A 19,129-nucleotide genomic window follows, 5' to 3' on the forward strand; every position below is an offset into this window, starting at 1 on the left:
AACAACCGTTTCCAATACAGGCCAACATAATTAAAAAAGGGTTTTCTAATGATCAATTAGCCTTTTAAAATTATAAACTTGGATTAGCTTACACAACGTGCCATTGGAACACAGGAGTGATGGTTGCTGATAATGGGCCTCTGTGCACCTATGTAGATGTTCCATTAAAAAAAATCAGCCCTTTCCAGCTACAATAGTCATTTACAACATTAACAATGTCTACACTGTATTTTAATGGACAAAAAGTGTTTCTTTCAAAAACAGACATTTCTAAGTGACCCCAAACTTTAGAACGGTAGTATATATAGATAAATAAAAAAGTGCATTCAGACACCTAGACTTTTTCCACATTTTGTTCATTAGACTTATTCTAAAATGAATTAAATAGTTTTCCCCTCATCAAACTACGCACAATTCCCCATAATGACAAAGCAAAAAACAGGTTTTTAGAAATGTTTGCAAAACTATTACAAATAAAAAACTGAAATAGCACATTTATGCTATTACTCAGTACTTTGTTGAAGCGCCTTTGTCAGCCTGGAGTCTTCTTGGGTATGACGCCACAAGCTTGCCACACCTCTATTTGGGGAGTTTCTCCCATTCTTCTCTGAAAATCCTGTCAAGCTCTGTCAGGTTGGATGTGGAGTGTTGCTGCACAGCTATTTCCCAGTTTCCAAATGATAAAAATGCAAACTACACAATCTTTAGCTTTGCATACATTATTGAAGACAGAGTATTGAACATAGATACAAAATCTTGACACCTCACAATCGTTTTATAGGTTAACATTCTTTTGTTTGATAATCGAAAAGAGGGCTATAAAATAATATAATGTAATGTACAGACAGACAAGAGAAATTCGGTTCCAGCCCTTTGAATATCATAATTAGCAGCAGGTGGTTGATTTAAAAACAAAGAAATTGCAGAATAAAAAAGGTAAGAGCTAATTTGGCAAGACTACAAAACTGTACAATAAAATCAAGTAGCAAAATCAGATGTAAACTATGTAGCATTATTGTAGGCTATTCAGTGATAAAAACCATTGACTGAGAAAACATATTCCCCAAAAACAGTCAATGCCATAAGTACTATGCCTTAAATCTAATCTAGACAAACAATTAGACTAGTACATGTGAGACAATGATTTGTTAAATATGTGAAAATATACACTCCAGTTATATTAGCAAAAAACAAAAGTGCAGAGTAAAAATAAAGTGTTAACAATTCAGTGCAACATTGCACAAAAACAAATTGTTGCCTGCACTGGAGAAGGCTATATCAGTCTGAGAATATAGGACTATTAAAGACCCAGTGCACTTCTGTGAAGAATACATTTTTCTTCAATTTTTTAATTATTATTTAAACATTTTATTCTGATTTTTTTCAGGGGGTGCTGCAGCACCTTTACTTCCCATGGCTATTTATTTTATTTTACCTTTATTTAACTAGGTAAGTCAGTTAAGAACAAATTCTTATTTACAATGAAGGCCAAACCCTAACCCGGATGACGCTGGGCCAATTGTGCGCCGCCCAATGGGACTTCTAATCACGGCCGGTTGTGAAACAGCCTGGAAACGAACCAGGGTCTGTAGTGACGCCTCTAGCACTGAGATGCTATGCTTGAAAATATGGAGAGTGGTACTCAGTAATGTTTCAGGCAAATCCAATAACACTTTGTATTCAGGACAAAATGTTAATTGCTTAGCCATTTTCTTTGCAGTATTACTTTAGTACCTTGTTATAAACAGGATGCATGTTTTGGAATCATTTTTATTCTGTACAGGCTTCCTTTTCAGACTATCAATTAGGTTAGTATTGTGGAGTAACTACAATGTTGTTGATCCGTGCTCAGTTTTCTCCTACCAACTCTTTAACCATTTTAAATTCACCATTGGCCTCATGGCGTAATCCCTGAGCGGTTTCCTTCCTCTCCGGCAACTGAGTAAGGAAGGGCGCCTGTATCTTTGTAGCGACTGGAGGTATTGATACCCCATCCAAAGTGTAATTAATAACTTCACCATGCTCAAAGGGATATTCAATGTCTGCTGTTTTATTTTTACGCATCTACCAATAGGTTCCCTTATAGCCCTTCACAGAAAGGTTGCAAGTTCAAACCCCCGAGCTGGCAAGGTTCAAATCTGTCGTTCTGCCCCTGAACAGGCAGTTAACCCACTGTTCCTAGGCCGTCATTGAAAATAAGAATTTGTTCTTAACTGACTTGCCTAGTTAAATAAAGGTTTTTTAAAAAACTTGAGCACAAGGCCAAATCTAACCTGGAGTTGCTTACCAAGATGACAGTGAATGATCCAGAGTGGCCGAGTTACAGTTTTGACTTAAATCTACTTGAAAAACTATGGCAAGACCTGAAAATGGTTGTCTAGCAATGATCAACAACCAATTTGAACAGAGCTTGAATAATTTAGAAAATAATAAATGGCAAATGTTGCACAATCCAGGTGTGGAAAGCTCTTTAGAGATTTATCCAGAAAGACTCACAGCTGTAAACGCATCCAAAGGTGCTTCTACAAAGTATTGACCCAGGGGTGTGAATACTTTTGTCATTGAGATATTTATGCATTTAATTTTCAATATATTTGCAAACATTTCTAAAAACATGTTTTCACATTCTTATTATTGTGTGTAGAGGCTCTCCTGGGTCAGCAAGCTGGAGCCTGTTGATAGAAAACCACTGGTGCATAACAGATCAGAGGGTAGCCTACAACTTAACACCAGACAACTGCAGCCTTAGACAACTCATAATAAGGAGCTATGATCAGAGGGTCATAAAGTGAGTATAACTGCATAGCATAATTCAAGGTGGACTGTGAATAGTTATGAAACCTGATCTTTCATCATAGCACTACACACCGCAGGCCTACCATACGCTCAACAAAAAGCGGACCTTGTGACACAGAAGGCTCCTCTACTGATCCCGATTACAGACTTAAAGGACCAGAGGCCTTTTCATTGGCCTCCAATCCTCCACTTGAAAACAAAGAGGAAGTAAATTCCCCATCTCAGGTCTTTCAGCCGGACTGAATGGCATCCACCTCAGGAAAGCTGGATCAATAACGGTTTCAAATCAAAGTGCTTAAAGCAACTTAAATAGGGAGAATAAATTCATAGCATCACTAACAGTCTGACAGTAATAAGATAGAATTGCTCCCAAGCATTGTGAAATCAATTACATCGTTTCTACCATGTGGTCAAATAACTTGGAAGTTTAAACACTTCCCACTTGGCAAAAACAGGTTGAGTCAACCTTGTTTCCATGCCATTTCAACCCCAAAAAATGTAATATGAAGACGTCAAATCAACGTGGGAAACTGATTGGATATGAAAAAAAGTATTTTTGGTTCTGATCTCCTTGGTTCTGATCTCCTTGGTTCTGATCTCCTTGGTTCTGATCTTCAATGGAAGATAATTTCATATTTAAAAAAATATATTTTTAAAATCACCCAAATTCTAACCCAAATCCAATAACATTTTTTGTCGATTTCACATTGAATTCACATTAGTTAAAAACTCAACGAAATGTAAATCAAAACTAGACATTGAACTGACATCTTTGCCCAGTTGGTTGCAGGCAGCTTATCATGTACGTTAAGGGTTAAAGCAGACGAACTGTAAAACCTCCTTGGCTACTTCGGCATGATAAGAGGATTAAGACAGAAATATTTAGCCTAACCAGGGGTAGCAATCTGGCCAGTTACTCAATAGATCATGTAATACCGTACTCTGTTAGTTCAGCATATTCATATAATGCCTGGGGTAAAAACCCTTAAGTATGTGTAACACCAGACTTGGCCTATGCCACAAAAAAAAAAAAACTTGTAACATCAGACTATACTGCATTGTGTCAGTCATTCTGCACTGTAGTAGTTGATTTGCTCTTTGTCGAGTGTACTTAGAGGCTATTCTTCAGCCAAACAGATTTGACATGGGTCTGGATTTAAATGAGCTTTTCCTGGACCCGTTAAGCTCCTCTGTCTCACAGTGTGCTGGGAACGAAGTGCTGTGAACTATCTGCGAAGATCTGAAGCGGATCTTCTGAAGTTTGGGCCTCATCTTGCTAAGGGATGATTTCCTTCGCAAGGGTTTCTGTCTGGCCTGCCCTGCTCCATCACCTGTGTCCTCCTCACTGTGATTGTGCAGTTTGAGGGGCATCAGATTAGACTGGAGAACTTTAGACAACCGCCAATGCCCCCCATCGTCTGTGTTCTCTGAGTCCGAGTCAGCGCCACTACCCGCCCCGATGATGTCACGGATATCAACAGCCACACTGTTCGTAAGATACTGACACGCCCTTTTCCCATTGTAATCTCTGGCCTCTACGTCTGCGTCATAGGCTCCTACCAGTAACTTCACCACTTCAACATGGTTGTGCATTGCTGCTAGATGTAGTGGTGTGTAGCCGGCACTTGACCGGGCATTGATGTTGATGGGTACCTTGTGTTTTTTGGCAAAGTTCACGATAAGTGCCAGCAGTTCTTGTTTGCCTTGCTTGGCAGCCCAGTGCAGGCAGGTGAACCCAGTCACAAAATCTTTCTTCATGGCAAGGTTCGGTTCACAGGAAAGGAGGCGGTGGAGACTCTCCCATTGGCCGTCGGATGCACACATCATCCATTCGTGTTCCAACGGGTCCAGAGTGACTGAAGCTCTGTCTTCGTCTGTAGTAGAAGAAACCACAGAGGCAGAGTCACTGTCGCTCCGGGCACAGTCCCTGTACTTTGTAGACAGGTAGACGGAGTTCCTCAACACCATGCTGCGTCGCACCTGGGGGGAGCTGTTCATCATGAGCTCAATAAAGTTGTTATGGCTACTTTTAGGTGTGTTGCTGTCACTCCCCGATTTGCTTAGTAGCGAATCATAATTATGGCCTTCGTCTGCCCCGTCCTCTGATGAAGGGTGACTGGACTGCAGGCTGTCCTGTGCATTAGTTGGGAATTGACGTCCGGGTAAGTGGAACATAGAGCCATCCGCGGCTGTAGGTAAAGGTGACGTCTCAATCACTGCAATTTGCGGTATGTCGTGCGGTTGCAATGTCTGAAGGTCCTCCTTGGTCAATTTCTGCTCTCCATTGCCACCAAGGCCTAACGCATTTCCCATAATGTCTGGTAAACTATTATTCTGAACTACAGACCTTGTTGACGCAGCTCTTTCTAAAATGTTACCTTCCAATATAATTCCTGAAATGTCAGGCGGTCTCACTCCTGCGGCATTGTCAGTTCCGTAACCCGAGCCAGGTGAAATTTCTTGTTGTGCCTCCTCGTTTGCAGTGGTTTCACAAGAGCGCACACCCCCAGCAGAAGATGCTGACAGATGCAGTTGTGGTGCACAATCTTCTATCAAGTTCTTATATGATTTTGATAGGACAGGGGTGCTGCTATCTTGTTCCAAAAAGGTGCCTGTTTCGTTGCCATTGCACGCGCTGTCTTTTTCCACTCGATACTTGTTTTTTAAACAAACACATTTCACTCCATTCTCCAACTTTACAAATGCGACGTTGTCCACGTATCCCTTGAATTTCTCCCGAACAATTGCTTTCTGGTCAGGGTCTTCCGGGAAAACAGCTTTGAAATAGTCAATGAATTCCTGTTTTTTCACTCTCCCTCCTCGCTCGGTCAGAAATTGTACGACCGCTTCTTGAGTGCACTCGGTCGCCATTACGTTAGATTAGCTGGTTAAAACAAATACATACAAGTAGCCTTCGGCAAACCACTAATATATCTAAAAATGATCTTCCCTTTTATATGTTTATAAATTAGCTGTAGTTGAATCAGCCCGTACATTTACGGTTTTCACCTGCCCTGGTTGGTGTTGTCCCATCACATCATCCTCACAGACGTTGTTGTGCTTCTTTGATACAGAATATAAATTAATAGAACCGTCACCCCACCCAGAGTTGAGTCGGGAAGGACCCTCTTTTGCAAGCAGACCTGTCTATCCGTTTTATTTATACGGGCACAGCGATCCACCCCAGAGATGTTAGAGAGAGGAGGAGATAGGAATCATGTTGGGCAATGAATGTAGGAACGTATCACTAACCCAAGATAGACCAGAGCCTGTCGTTTCCAATGGGAGAAAATGAATCATGGTGGGAAGAACATGTGAGGAGGTAGCATATATTTGCATATTTTCGTTAGAGAATTTTATACATCCGGTTTAATATCTGTCCCATTGTTCTGTGGTATAATGCAGCCTTCAAGACACATGGGAACTCAGAAAAATATGCGATCAAATTGTTTTTTTATTTATATAGGCAAGTCAGCTAAGAACATATTCTTATTTACAATGACGGCCTAGGAACAGTGGGTTAACTGCCCTGTACAGGGGCAGAATGACAGATTTTTACATTGTCAGCTCGGGGATTCGATCTAGCAACCTTTCGGTTACTGGCCCAAAGGCTCTAACCACAAGGCTACCTGCCACCTCAAATCATGAAGTCAGTGATCTTAAGGTCGGAAAGTCAGAGCTCGAGACAGAGTTGGAATTCCGAGTTCGATGGCTGCTCAGATCAATTTTCCCAGTCGGAGCTTGTTTTTTCCCTCGAGTTCCCAGTTGCTTTGAAAGCGTTTAAGTCAGTCGGATATTTCCGAGTTCCCAGTTGTCTTGAACGCGGCATAACGCCCCAACAGCAGACTGTCAAACGACCGCGTTCACTTGTCATGCGGCATTACGTGGTTGCAAACTAATCTTCTCATAAATCCCTTCACAAAATCAGGGTGATTTGAGAAACCTGCCTATGTTCCTTAAAAGTACGTAATGTCACGATTCCAAAGCTTTACGATATTTCAGAGAACAAGTTAATGCTCACATATCGGAAAATACTTATTGTTCACTAAATTCATGCTAATGTTGTGTTTTTGAGTTTAGCGCACAGTCACTGTTTGTCCCAGAATCCCAGGAATGCACCGCGCGGCCCATAGTCGAAACATGGGCAACGTACACAATGAACGTTATACGATTCCAATGACGTTTTCCATCTCCTCAAAGGTATCTCTGTCCACGCCTCTTAGCAACCACTACGTTGGGAAACTCTGACCCATGAAACGCCATTTTGGAATCTAAATTGAAGGCCCTTCAGTCAAAGTCGCGCAAAAAAACCAAAATGTCTACTTAGTTTCACACTATGTATGTCCCACGAATTTCCGGAAAATTGGTTTATACCATTCATTCTATGGGGGTCGCTATATGGTAACAAACAATCTTGCAGTTCAAAATAACTACTATGTACTCAGAATTTGATAAATACATATCACAAAATCAGAACATGTAGTACCTCATATGTTTGTAAGAGATATCGTTTATATTGTTAAACACAAACTGTCAGTCGTCTATCCCCAGCCATGGAAAAAGTTTGCAAGCCTACATTCCTTTCATGGCTACGTAGGTAGTCGATTTTTCAAAGTTTTTAGTTGAGGCTATTTTCTTTACAACTTGCTAGTATTTGTAGCTATTAGCTCCTGTATTCCGAGATGACTACGTCGGATATTGCTCAGGGGGTAATTGTTGTTTAATTTAATCGCTAAATAATGTATATTTACAGTTGTAAAACTTACGGCACCTTTAGCTTGCTAGTTAGCATGATTATGTTCCAGGTCGTCTTTACTGCTGTCGCGCTGCGTAATCCTGAAAGGTAAAAACTTATCTTGGCGTTGTGAGATCTGACCGACTGCACAGCAGGATTGCAATAAGACGACCTGGAACTGATTCAGTAACTTTTTCACTATCCAGCTAGCTATGTGGCTAACAGCGTAGCTCCAACCAGAGTTTCTAAAAAGTAGGGTTTTACTGCCGGAGCTTGTTTACGCCCTTTGAGCAAGAATGAATATATGAAATACACATAGACCACAATTAGCCATGATCTGTCTAGCTAGTTTGCCAACGCATGGGTTAGTTTGCCGATGTGGCAGCCAGTGAAAGTTAACTTTGTGTGCTAGCTACAAAATCTAGTCAAATGTATGCTGCTTAAACTGATCTGCCATCTATCTCCAGCCTTTCCAGGTCTATCCACAATCTGTGTCAGTAAAGAAAGGTACAGGTCAGGTAGGGTGTCATTCATAGAAATAGATAAATGTTTGTGTTTACTGTAGACACATTTAGCCTTGTATGGGTAAGTAGTGTACATACAATGAAAACATAGGAATATAAGATTATGTACCTAGTTAACCAGTTCAAGCTGTAGACAGTCAGATATAATCATATACTGAGTTGGCCTAATGTTAGGCTATGTCTCCCTATAACAGGACAAAAATGCCCGGCCCCTGTCCTTGTCTGGCCATGTTGGCTTTGACAGCCTACCTCACCAGCTGGTCAACAAATCAACATGTCAAGGTTTCTGCTTCAATATCCTCTGTATTGGTGAGTATCGTTGTGATGTTACATTAAAAGTTCAGCCAGCAGACCAGTATCCCTTTTTTAGATGGGGAAAAAAAATGTTGGCCCATTTCCTCTAAATTCATTTCTAAAATTTATTCTGGACTTATGCCCAGAATCCTCAATGTCTTTGGAACTCTCTAAAATGTTTTTTTTTCTTTTTTTTTTCTTCCCCAAAGCAATGTTATCACTAAGATTAGCAAACAATATTTCCCTCACTATGCAGGCGAAACTGGTATTGGCAAATCCACCCTAATGGACACACTGTTCAACACTAACTTTGAGAACTTTGAGTCGTCTCACTTCGAGCCCAAGGTGAAGCTGCGAGCGCAGACCTATGACCTGCAGGAGAGCAACGTGCGACTCAAGCTGACCATCGTCAACACAGTGGGCTTTGGGGACCAGATGAACAAGCAGGAGAGGTGAGAGAAGTGCAGTCATATACCTGGGTCGTATTCATTAGGCACCAAACCTAACAGCCTACCTGAACTTGTCCAATAACTTAATTAAGAAACCCTTGTTTTAGTGTTCCGTTTCAAACGTTTTGCTACGGTAGCCTATGCCCGAATGAATATGACCCTGATGCTGAATGACAAAACAAAGCACATTATTATGTCTTTCTATCCACCACAAATCACTTGTTTTACCACATATGCTACACAACTTCTGATGGAATGTCCTCTCTGAATGTTTCCATTGGCAGCTACCAGCATGTTGTGGACTACATTGACACCCAGTTCGAGTCGTATCTACAGGAGGAGTTGAAGATCAAGCGGTCCCTTCACAACTACCACGACTCCCGTATCCATGCCTGTCTCTACTTCATCGCCCCTTCAGGACACTCTCTCAAGTCCCTAGACCTGGTCACCATGAAGAAACTGGACAGCAAGGTGAGGGCCTAAAACTAAAAGAAGCTGTCACTATTGCATTTTTTCTCTCTTTTGATTTTGTTTCTGGCACATTTATACAGCATTAGTCAATAAATATAAACTTTTTCATAATTGTTGTGTTTAAATGTATAATTCCGTTTTGAATTTTATTTAGTGTTATGGAGTATTTGGGCAGTTTAGGAAGTGTCATGGCGGTTGGTAAAAACTGGGATTTGCATGATGAGTAATTACTGTGTTAGTGTGGCAGGACTGAATAAGTCGGACAGAGCATAATGTTGACATTGGGCAATCACAGAAGTCTGTCCTGACTGTGCTTTAGTTGTATGTATTTTTTTTAACCTTTGTTGTTAACTGACTTGTCTAGTTAAACTAATTCTTGACAGTCTACCCCGGGCAAACCCTAACGACGCTGGGCCAATTGAGCGCCTCCCTATGGGACTCCCAATCACGGCCGGTTGTGATACAGCCTGTTATCGAACCTGGGTCTGTAGGGATGGCTATAGCACTGAGATGCAGTGCCTTAGACCGCTACGCCACTCGGGAGCCCCATAGTCGTGTTCTACAGTACTGTTCTTTCACAAAAGGGAATTTGTTTCTACTTGTAATATGAATATGATGTCCTGTTTGATTCTTGAGGGAATGTCAATTCAGAAAGAAAATGTATTATTTATAAGACAAACTGTACTTTTTGTAGGTCAACATCATTCCTGTCATCGCCAAAGCAGACACCATCTCCAAGAGCGAGCTCCACAAGTTTAAGATCAAGATCATGAGTGAGTTGGTCAGTAACGGTGTCCAGATCTACCAGTTCCCTACTGACGACGAGACAGTCTCCAAGATCAACACTGCCATGAATGTGAGTTGTAGAACACTCCCTTGGTATCTTTCAGGATCTCTGCCCAATTCCATTCCTCACAGTGGTGAATTTGACTGCTAGACAGTGCACCTCTGTGAGTATGGCTACATGCACACAGTAACACGATTATTGTGGATAGTTTGATGAAAACATTTACATGCTTTGCAAGAAGAACAATTTCCCTAATGGACTACCTGATAGGACTTTGATCAATACAGAAAATATGCAATAAAAATAAATGTTCCACGACAGTGACGTGTTTTTTTTTCCCCCCAAAAGAGTTCGGACTTCTAAAGTTTGTATGAGAACTACTTCAAATATTCCTACTTTCATTTTTTCCCCCAAACTCACTTGGCTGGTGCTAGCACATGCGCAGATAACTTATTCATACCTCACCTATTCCTCTCTGATTTAGAAGATACTGTTGCACAAACTACATGCTGATTTAGGCCTACCACAGTACTGGTATCGGGGTGTATTAGCTAGCTATGTTTTCTCTGACTCAGTACATTTATTAGCTAGCCAGTGGCTAACAATAAAAACATTTGCAGACAGTAATATATACAGACTAATAGTTGTCATTATAGAACGCTTGTGGATGTGACAAATTCAATTGTTTTATTTTGATTAATATTAAGAAGCAAAGTGGAAAGCAGCATCGTTATCATCAACATATTGATGAGAGGGAGGGAGAGTGACGAGTCGCATATCACATTTAACAAACCAAACATTGAAATAACGTTATAGAAGAAAGTAAACAGTCCATCCATCAATACCGGTGTATATAGTAAATTAGAATATACCGCCCAACCCTATCGTATGCTTCAATTTTGACCGTACTCCGATTAAGATATGCAGAGTGCAGTGTTTACATGACTGATGCCATACTTATCCTACTGCCGAAATCTGTTTAATATTGAGTGTGCATGTAAATGTACTCAGTGTCTTCTATGCCTATGATCTATTTGCTAATGTCAGGGTATCCTGCCTTTTGCTGTTGTGGGGAGCTCAGAGGAGGTGAAGATTGGAAATAAAATGGTCAAAGCTCGGCAGTATCCCTGGGGTGTGGTGCAAGGTAGGTAAACCTGTTTGACCATGTAGGCTTCAGGCTTACAGCGTTCTTTCTATGAAGTGAAGTGTCTATGGCTCTGTAGTACAAATGCCAGGGGGGTAAAGGTATGTCTGCCTGTCCTTGTTTCAGTGGAGAATGAGAATCACTGTGACTTTGTGAAGCTGAGGGAGATGCTGATCTGTGTGAACATGGAGGACCTGAGGGAGCAGACCCACACGCGCCACTACGAGCTCTACCGCCGCTGCAAACTGGAGGAGATGGGATTCACGGACACAAACCCAGAGAGCAAGCCAGTCAGGTACAGAGAGAGCAGTGTGTGCGTGTACAGTTATCATTTTGGGCCTGTGATAACTAGATAAGCTGCATAGATTGAAAAGGTCTGTGAAAAAAACATTTAACATTATACAGCGAGAGGAGGCTGTATATTTGTATTAAATTGTGTCTGCAGCCTGCAGGAGACCTATGAAGCCAAGCGTCATGAGTTCCTTGGAGACTTGCAGCGGAGAGAGGAGGAGATGAGGCAGATGTTTGTCCAGAGAGTCAAGGAAAAGGAGACTGAGCTGAAGGAAGCCGAGCGAGAGGTACTGAACACACACACACAGTGTCCTACTGTGACAGCATGCTATACAGGTCAGCAAGAGACATATAGGCCTAGACGTGGCTTTCAGACTCATGATTTGTAACAAAAAAATGTAGTGGAAGTCATCACAGAAAAACCATCTTCAATGATCTTTCATAATAAATTAATGTATTTTTGATTGAAGAGATCCATGTGAGAAGTGTCTTTGGGTTTTAGAAAAGCACTAGAAATTCGAGGTATTAAAAACACTGACGTTTGACGTTTTCCCTCAGTTGCAAGGTAAGTTTGAGCAGCTGAAGAGACTGCACTCGGAGGAGAAGAGCAAGCTGGATGAGAAGAGAAGGTCTCTGGAGGACGAGATCAACACCTTCAGCAAGAAGAAAGCAGCTGCCGAGCTGCTCCAAGGCCAGTCCTTCAACACTAACGCCAACCTCAAGAAGGACAAAGACCGTAAAAAGTAAGATACAAGTTTTGATACTTAATCACACAGGCCTAAATGGTTGCAAAAAGAACAAAGACCGCAAGAAGTATGATATTGTAAAATATTTTTCAGGACGGCTGTTTAATTCCCTTCAAGATGTTTATTCCTGAAATGATTTGGGACAGCTCAAAGCTCTATTACACATTGTCAATCACATTCAATCATAACTTATTTCCCCTATTCAAACTTTATTTCCCCTCTCAATTTCATGATGCATTTGCAGAGTAACAAAAATGAATGTACACCAGAATTATATATTTTGTGTGTGGACTGCAGGCGTTATACAGCCATTTTAGTTAATCAGTGTGATTGCATTTCTGATTGACAGGAGTCCAGAAATGGAAGCTAAGGATGTTAACTTGACTTGTGACGAGGCTACTAACCAAAACCACAACTGTTGCTTCAGAAACCTGTGAAGTCAGTGAGGGACATAGGGTATAAAGAAAATGTCAGTTTGTGTTTTTAGATAAGAGGAAACTATTGATTTGACAGTTGATAGGAAAGCTTAGTTAAGGAGTGTAGATGTGTTGACACATTTTGCCAATTGAGTGATTTTATATTTCCTCTTTCTCGTTGGGTCTCCTTTAGCTCTGGGTTCATGTGAAGAAATAAATGGACAAAGACCCCCTCACATCAGTCAGAAGACAAATAAATACAAAATGGAATACATTCACCGATAGTCGTCGTTGTGTGCCTTATTAGTCAAATCACAAATGTTAGTTAAATTCCAGCCAGAGTATTTGAGAAGGCTCTTTAAGACTGGTAACCCTTTTGTATTACTTTTCACTTCTACAGCTAGAGGGCGCCAAATGATCAAGGTCATCCTTTGAAAATACTGTACTTTACACCAAACAGAAATACAAATTGTTTGACATTCAAGATGTATTTAATTATCCAATCTCGGAATTCGTTTTCTTACCGGGTTGTCTTGAGTATTCACTTTAAATGTGATATCAGATAATGTTTTGTAAACCTTCACTTAATTCTGCAGATAGCAGAATATATATTTGCATGTCTTTTAAATATGCTATTCACCAGTAGTGTGTGTTTTATATAGCTTGATATTTATTCCATGCATTATTATTGTAGACTCGTGGGTTTCTGGATGGATTCCATGTTTAGAAATACCTAGCTCTGATCCAGGACATTAGTACACGTTCCTCACCTCATGTTACATTAGTGGAGGAACGCGTGCCAACGACCTGGACCAGAGCTAAGTTATACCCACCGCACGTGTTACATTCCAATTACTGAGGTATTATTGATATGACTTTTTAAAAACACTTATTTTATGCATTTTTATGTGCCTTACTAGTATTTTATTCAAATGCTAAAGAATGAAGCAGCTGCTGACATGGGAATTCATTTTTGAAGAGTGAAACCATGTTTTTTTTGTTGCTCAATGATCAATCTAAATGGAACACTAGGTCAAGTGGTTTTGACTTTGTAAAGAACCGTCGTGCGTGTGGAATGATAATTACCAAACTTCCCCCCTCTCAGAATGGATAGCTTTGAAAATAACTCTTACCTGCAATATTTTTGTCCACAGCTTTTTTCTTAACTCTCATATGAACTGAGGTTTGTTCTTAGGTGTGGAGAAAGAAGGGTTTATATCACTAAAAAATAAAACTTGTGTTTTTTCATACATGTCATGTTGTTATTTCACTTGTACTAATGAATTGAGATCTTGTTGTTGGAAGAGGTATTAATTCATGTTAATTTACATATCAAAAGTAGAACGCCATAAAATCACTCCAAATCAAATACACAAAACATAAAAGCATTGTTAATTACAAAGCACCGGTGTTACGCTGCTGTTGACTTTGGATGACATCATGCCTGTTCTGAGGTCACTAGACAGTCAACATCTGTAAGATCAACCAAAATAGATGTACTAATAACCACATGATCAGTAAACGATTTCAAACAAATGCATTATTGGATGGTAATAACATTTCCCTACCTAGAGTCTGGAGGAGCTCCTGAACCAAAAAGTAGAATGCAGGGAAGAACACCTCATGTTCCTTTACCTTCAAAATAATACTGACCAACACACATATTTAACCCCAGGCAATAGGCAAATTTTATGATATTAACACAACATTACTCAGAAAAAAACAAAATAAATTCTGCAGCTTGTACCTGTCAATATCACTGGTTCCCAGGAGGACGTGGAGCTCGTAGCCGAACGTGGCCTCTGGGGAGTTGACCAGACTGGCTACCTGGTTTACCACCTCACTAAGGGGTGCTTTGTCATCTGAAATTAAATTGTTAGAAGTGGGAAAGGAATTCCATCCCTCAACCAAGTATACTGAACAAAAATATAAACGCAATATGTCAAGGGTTGGTTTCATGAGCTGAAATAAAATATCCCAGAAATGTTCCATACACAATTCTTATTTCTCTCAAATTTTGTGCGCACATTTGTTTACATCCCTGTTAGTGAGCATTTCTCCTTTGCCAAGATAATCCATCCACCTGACCGGTGTGGCATATCAAGAAGCTGATTAAACAGCGTGATCATTATACAGGTGCACCTTAAAATGGGCAGTTATGCATCTGGTGGTCACAGATACCTTATCTATATTCCCAGTCATGTGAAATCCAGAGATTAAGGCCTAATTCATTTATTTCAATTGAATGATTTTGTTGCATTTACATTTTTGTTCAGTGTTATGTTCTGGAGAACATGAATTGACCAGTACAGTATGTGCCAATGGTGCTGTAGAATAGCTCAAATGAGTTGTAGACAGACAGTCCTACCCAGGGCCAGGATGTCCCTGAGGTTCCTCATAGCGTTGGTCATCTCCCCAAGCCTGGAGTAGACCTCATTCATACGTGGATACACTCCGCTGAGGGAGGTTATATCAAACAGCTTCTGGAAGTGGGACACCATGGACTGGAGTGTGTTCCTAGTGGGGCTCCTCAGCAACTGGTTAGAGTTGGTTTCACATAGAGTTCGGCTTTCACCGATACACAACTTTTCATACATTTTTTGTAAAGAAAAATAATTGGAGAATATCGCTGTATCACAAACATTGTACATGAGAAATGATCTGAGGTATGTTTTGCCTCATCTAAAGTTGAGATGTAGTTTCCATGGTTACTCCAGCCACTGCTGTAAGCAAGGACTACCAACCTTATCCTCCCCAGAGTTGGTCTCCTCTAGCAGACTGTCCACCAGTAGCATAAGGTCCTCCACTCGAACACTTTCCATAAGACTAGTAGCGCCTGCTGGCTGCCATGGTAACAGTCTCAGCATCAACTTACTCAGGGCACAGTGCAAGTCCTAAGCACACAGAGAGAGACAGACAAGTAAAGACTCGGGTCTCTAGACAATGATAAACAGACGTGATTAAAGAAGCCTATTCTAGCCATACATATCACAGACAACAGATGTTGTAGATATGAAGAGTTCTTAAACTCTGGCTTTCAATGACAGGGCAAGTTGACACTGGACTATTGGACCTGGCTGCATACATGTTTGATGCGCTTTATAGACAGTCAGCTCTCATCTTCAGTGAAGCCAGTTGGTCAGCCCACATCTCCAGAGTGGAGAGGAGTTCGTCAAACTCGACCATCTCTGAGGCCCTGTTGGACAGGGGATGGCTGGTTGATGGCCTCGGTCTATGGAGCCTCAGTGGAGCCCCGGAAGTAGTCAAAACCGCTCTGATGTCATTCAGAACCTGAAAGTCAGGTAAGATAAATAGTCCAGCAAAGTCTGAATCAAAAATGTAAAGTGAGTTGATACTCGCTCCCGCTTTAGACGAGGGGAGATAAACGGAGTACCTTCTCGTGTCTGGCAGCCAAGGCCCTTGCCTTCGCCACCTCCTGGTTACTCAGAGCAGCCCTCCCCTCTTCTTTAAACTCCTGAACAGACCTGGGGTGGAGGTAAAGGAGATATGACTACCGATAGGACAGGCAGCATTCTAGGTTAAGGTAAGGAAGGGGTTAACTAGGAGGTTAAGCTGTGGTGCTCGTCATATCCAAGAAGAATGACAGTCATTTTTCCCCACTTCATGTTACTCTGGTGAATAAGTCTGTCCAGGCGTCTCAGTTGTTCTTTGTAGGACTTCAGCTCTTTCACTGTGGGTCTAGATTCCAAGTCTTGCTTCAACTGCTGAATTTCCTTCCTAATTCATTCCTGATTCAGAACTAAGATCATGGAATGAAGGGCAAGAGGAACAGTCGTTACACTGTTCAAGACAAGTCATCCAGAACCATGAAGAGTTCTGGTGTTTATCATGTTAGAAAAGTACAGGAAGTCACCTTCAGGAGAGCTTTGTGATTGGGGCTGTTCCATTTGGGCCTCATAGATATCAATTACATCCAACACCCTGATGGAAAAGAAAGGTCTTTGAAATCCTATAACTTCTAGCCATAAATCTGTAATAATTTAGTTAACCAAGGGTAAAATGTTGTATTATGAATCCTAATCTATGGTCTTAACGACAGCAGCGGTTTATCTTACTGCTGGTCCACTAGTGAGTTGGGCCGAGCTGATCTCTTGTGGATCTGCCAGAACACCTGGTTCTGCCTAGCAAAACGCCTCTCTTCCTCTGTCACAGTGAAGTAGAGCTTCCTCTGCAGCTGGGAAACCACATCTCTCTCCTCAGACAGCTTCTGCTCCAGGCCCTGGCACCATTTCTACCAGCGGCAGAGCAGACAAACAAAACAACAACAAGAAAAGACAAACAAGAAAGTTACAGTATAATCAGGGGATATCATGTGCTGTCGGGAAAAAAATATTAGTGTCCAACTCGTGGCCAGTTCCCAAGACACAGATTAAGCCTTGACCTGGACTAAAAAGCATGGTGAATAGAGAATCTCAATTGAAAGTGCTTTTTAGTCCAGGACTAGACTTAATCTGTGTCTGCCTGTAAACCAGCCCTGGCTATTTCCAGGGCACCACCTACCTGTGCATCTCTCTTGTCCTGTTGAAGGTGGTGCACTTTGCTGTGCTGCTGCATGGCCTTGCCAATGTAACTGTCTTCCAGGTCCTGCAGCTTCCTCTTCACCCTGTCCAGAACTCCCTCCAACTCGGTCACCTTCTGGGACTGACGGGCAGCGCGGCTAACGTGCTGCTGAGCCTCCTCTCTGGAACAAACACCGGTAACACTTTACTTAAAGCTGGCAGGTCTAATGGATTTTGATACAATACAGATAATTGTAAAGCAACACAAAGACAGAAATTTCACACTTCGAAGCATTGCTACTACTCCTTTGGGACACACAATTAACCCTTACTAAATGCTAGATAGGATTATTAAATCCTATGTAATCCTACATTTACATTTGAACATTTTGCAGACGCTCTTATCCAGAGCGACTTACAGGACCAATTAGGGTTAAGTGCCTTGCACAAGGGCACAGACAGATTTTTCACCTAGTCAGCTCCGGATTCGAACCAGTGCCTTTTCGGTTACTGGCCCAACGCTCTTAACCGCTAAGCTACCTGCCACCCTCCTATTTTATTGGATAATAAAAATTGAGGGCCATATTGAACTAATTGGGATTAGTACATATCAAACAGAAGATCTTTCGCAGGAAATAATGGTTAAGAGAATATACATAATTATTCAAGTGATCAACTGGGCATTATGAAATATAAAATCCAACTTTCAATCATATATTGATTCGTCAGATACATCAATAACCTAGCCTAGAAAAACATAGTCAAAAACCATCAATTATCTTTCCAGGAGAGAAGCTAAAGTGAGGTAGCCTGGAATCCGAACTGATGTTTTGGGAAAAAATACCATATCAGATTGAATTCCAGGCTAAAGAGAGGGTCTCTGACAGACAGGCTTAACATGGTGATAGATTGATGTTCAGGCCAGGTGATCTCCCTCTGTCACGCCCCAATGGTTAACACTTGCTGGCTGAGCAGCTGGTGTAAGCCGGCCCCATGTCTACCTCTTACCCCTCTCTGTCTCACTGTATTAGGCTTCCTACTCATGTCCACTAAGACTATTGTGTGACAACAGCTGGCAGGTACATGATCATGGGTCTATATTATTAGGTAGATGGATGAACAACAGACCTGCCAAAAACATATTTCTTTCTGACATGGAGATTATTCTAATAAATCATATAAGGTGATGGGTGTGATGGAGGAATGTTTTGAGAGGTTAGAAATAGGATCAAGTAACTGGGGGTTAAAAAATATTAGTCTTCAAGAAGTGAGGTTTCCTACATACTGGAAAAGCAATGTACTGCCTGTACGTGAGTGTCTAAAATGATAAATATAACTAATTAATATACATTTTATAACTACTTACTTAAGTTGGTTGTTGGACTCGATGAGCTCCTGAATCAAGGTCTGTCTCCTCTCCGAGTCTGTAAGCATCGCCCGCAGCATAGTCCTGATGTCACAGGCCGACTTCTTCTCCAGAAGAACCAAGTCTATGAGCAAGACGACACACATTAAAGTAGAATATCTTATTGTCCATTTTCTTTCCTGTTCTTTTTACTTATAGACCTATATTGTTTGGGGACCATGACCACTGCCTCACTAAATAACATTGAGAAAACTAGCCAGAAACATTAAGACCCTGGCTGGCAGCCTACTGGAAATAGAAGAGCCAGTAAGTAGAATAGGAGCAATGCATGCGCCGAATGGTTTCCCTTTGGGAAAAGGCTCATCACACAGAGGGGGGAGTTTGAGTGCTAACTTAGACGAGACAATACACACCTAGAGCCAATAATTATTCATTATTTGCACACACAGAAACACAAGACAGACAGTAGAATGTTCAGCAATCTAAAGCATTAACACTCCTCCTTATAGACTTGTTCAACATGATCCAAGAAGTGAGTTAAGACATTTAGCTAAGATATGCCAGTTCAGAATGTTACAGCAAGAAGATGA

The 19,129-nt window shown here is 41.1% G+C and overlaps 3 protein-coding genes across 6 annotated transcripts; 1 reads left to right on the forward strand and 2 right to left on the reverse strand.

The window, feature by feature from the left end:
* Positions 1 to 2,452: 2,452 nt before the first annotated feature.
* On the reverse strand, positions 2,453 to 6,226 carry LOC112253961 (ankyrin repeat domain-containing protein SOWAHC-like). Its single transcript, XM_024426115.2, has one exon. The coding sequence runs from the start codon at positions 5,665 to 5,667 to the stop codon at positions 3,922 to 3,924; it is 1,746 nt and encodes a 581-aa protein (XP_024281883.1). The 5' UTR covers positions 5,668 to 6,226; the 3' UTR covers positions 2,453 to 3,921.
* Positions 6,227 to 6,921: 695 nt separating this feature from the next.
* Positions 6,922 to 13,903, forward strand: LOC112253960 (septin-10). Of its 4 annotated transcripts, XM_024426111.2 has the most exons (11): positions 7,243 to 7,505; positions 7,999 to 8,049; positions 8,250 to 8,364; positions 8,606 to 8,801; positions 9,083 to 9,269; positions 9,964 to 10,125; positions 11,104 to 11,200; positions 11,327 to 11,495; positions 11,646 to 11,778; positions 12,050 to 12,234; positions 12,847 to 13,903. In XM_024426111.2, exons 1-11 carry the CDS (start codon positions 7,479 to 7,481, stop codon positions 12,860 to 12,862), a joined length of 1,338 nt encoding a protein of 445 aa, XP_024281879.1. In that variant the 5' UTR covers positions 7,243 to 7,478; the 3' UTR covers positions 12,863 to 13,903. The 4 variants fall into 4 exon arrangements, with proteins under 4 accessions (XP_024281878.1, XP_024281882.1, XP_024281879.1 ...); XM_024426110.2 differs by lacking the exons at positions 7,243 to 7,505; positions 7,999 to 8,049 and adding an exon at positions 6,922 to 6,996; XM_024426114.2 differs by lacking the exons at positions 7,243 to 7,505; positions 7,999 to 8,049 and adding an exon at positions 7,179 to 7,197.
* A 977-nt stretch (positions 13,904 to 14,880) lies between these two features.
* Positions 14,881 to 18,685, reverse strand: LOC112267724 (centrosomal protein of 70 kDa-like). The gene is made up of 5 exons (XM_042296646.1): positions 18,540 to 18,685; positions 17,175 to 17,355; positions 16,730 to 16,905; positions 16,048 to 16,595; positions 14,881 to 15,944 (listed from the first exon to the last, which is right to left on the reverse strand). The coding sequence occupies exons 1-4, from the start codon at positions 18,683 to 18,685 to the stop codon at positions 16,469 to 16,471; spliced, it is 630 nt and encodes a 209-aa protein (XP_042152580.1). The 3' UTR covers positions 14,881 to 15,944; positions 16,048 to 16,468.
* Between the last annotated feature and the right edge of the window lie 444 nt (positions 18,686 to 19,129).

Source organism: Oncorhynchus tshawytscha, linkage group LG14 (assembly GCF_018296145.1).
Source record: "Oncorhynchus tshawytscha isolate Ot180627B linkage group LG14, Otsh_v2.0, whole genome shotgun sequence".
In the NCBI taxonomy this organism is placed as follows: domain Eukaryota; kingdom Metazoa; phylum Chordata; class Actinopteri; order Salmoniformes; family Salmonidae; genus Oncorhynchus; species Oncorhynchus tshawytscha.

Excerpts from the sequence above, each read along its gene's own strand:
- LOC112253961 (XM_024426115.2), bottom strand. The coding sequence starts at position 5,667 with ATGGCGACCGAGTGCACTCAAGAAGCGGTCGTACAATTTCTGACCGAG.
- LOC112253960 (XM_024426111.2), top strand. The coding sequence starts at position 7,479 with ATGACTACGTCGGATATTGCTCAGGGG. Across the intron at positions 8,365-8,605 it reads CTTCAATATCCTCTGTATTG|GCGAAACTGGTATTGGCAAA; the intron begins GTGAGTATCGTT and ends CTCACTATGCAG. Across the intron at positions 11,201-11,326 it reads TCCCTGGGGTGTGGTGCAAG|TGGAGAATGAGAATCACTGT; the intron begins GTAGGTAAACCT and ends TCCTTGTTTCAG.
- LOC112267724 (XM_042296646.1), bottom strand. The coding sequence starts at position 18,685 with ATGTGTGTCGTCTTGCTCATAGACTTGGTTCTTCTGGAGAAGAAGTCG. Across the intron at positions 17,356-18,539 it reads GAGTCCAACAACCAACTTAA|AGAGGAGGCTCAGCAGCACG; the intron begins GTAAGTAGTTAT and ends TGTTTGTTCCAG. Across the intron at positions 16,906-17,174 it reads AGGACAAGAGAGATGCACAG|AAATGGTGCCAGGGCCTGGA; the intron begins GTAGGTGGTGCC and ends TGCCGCTGGTAG.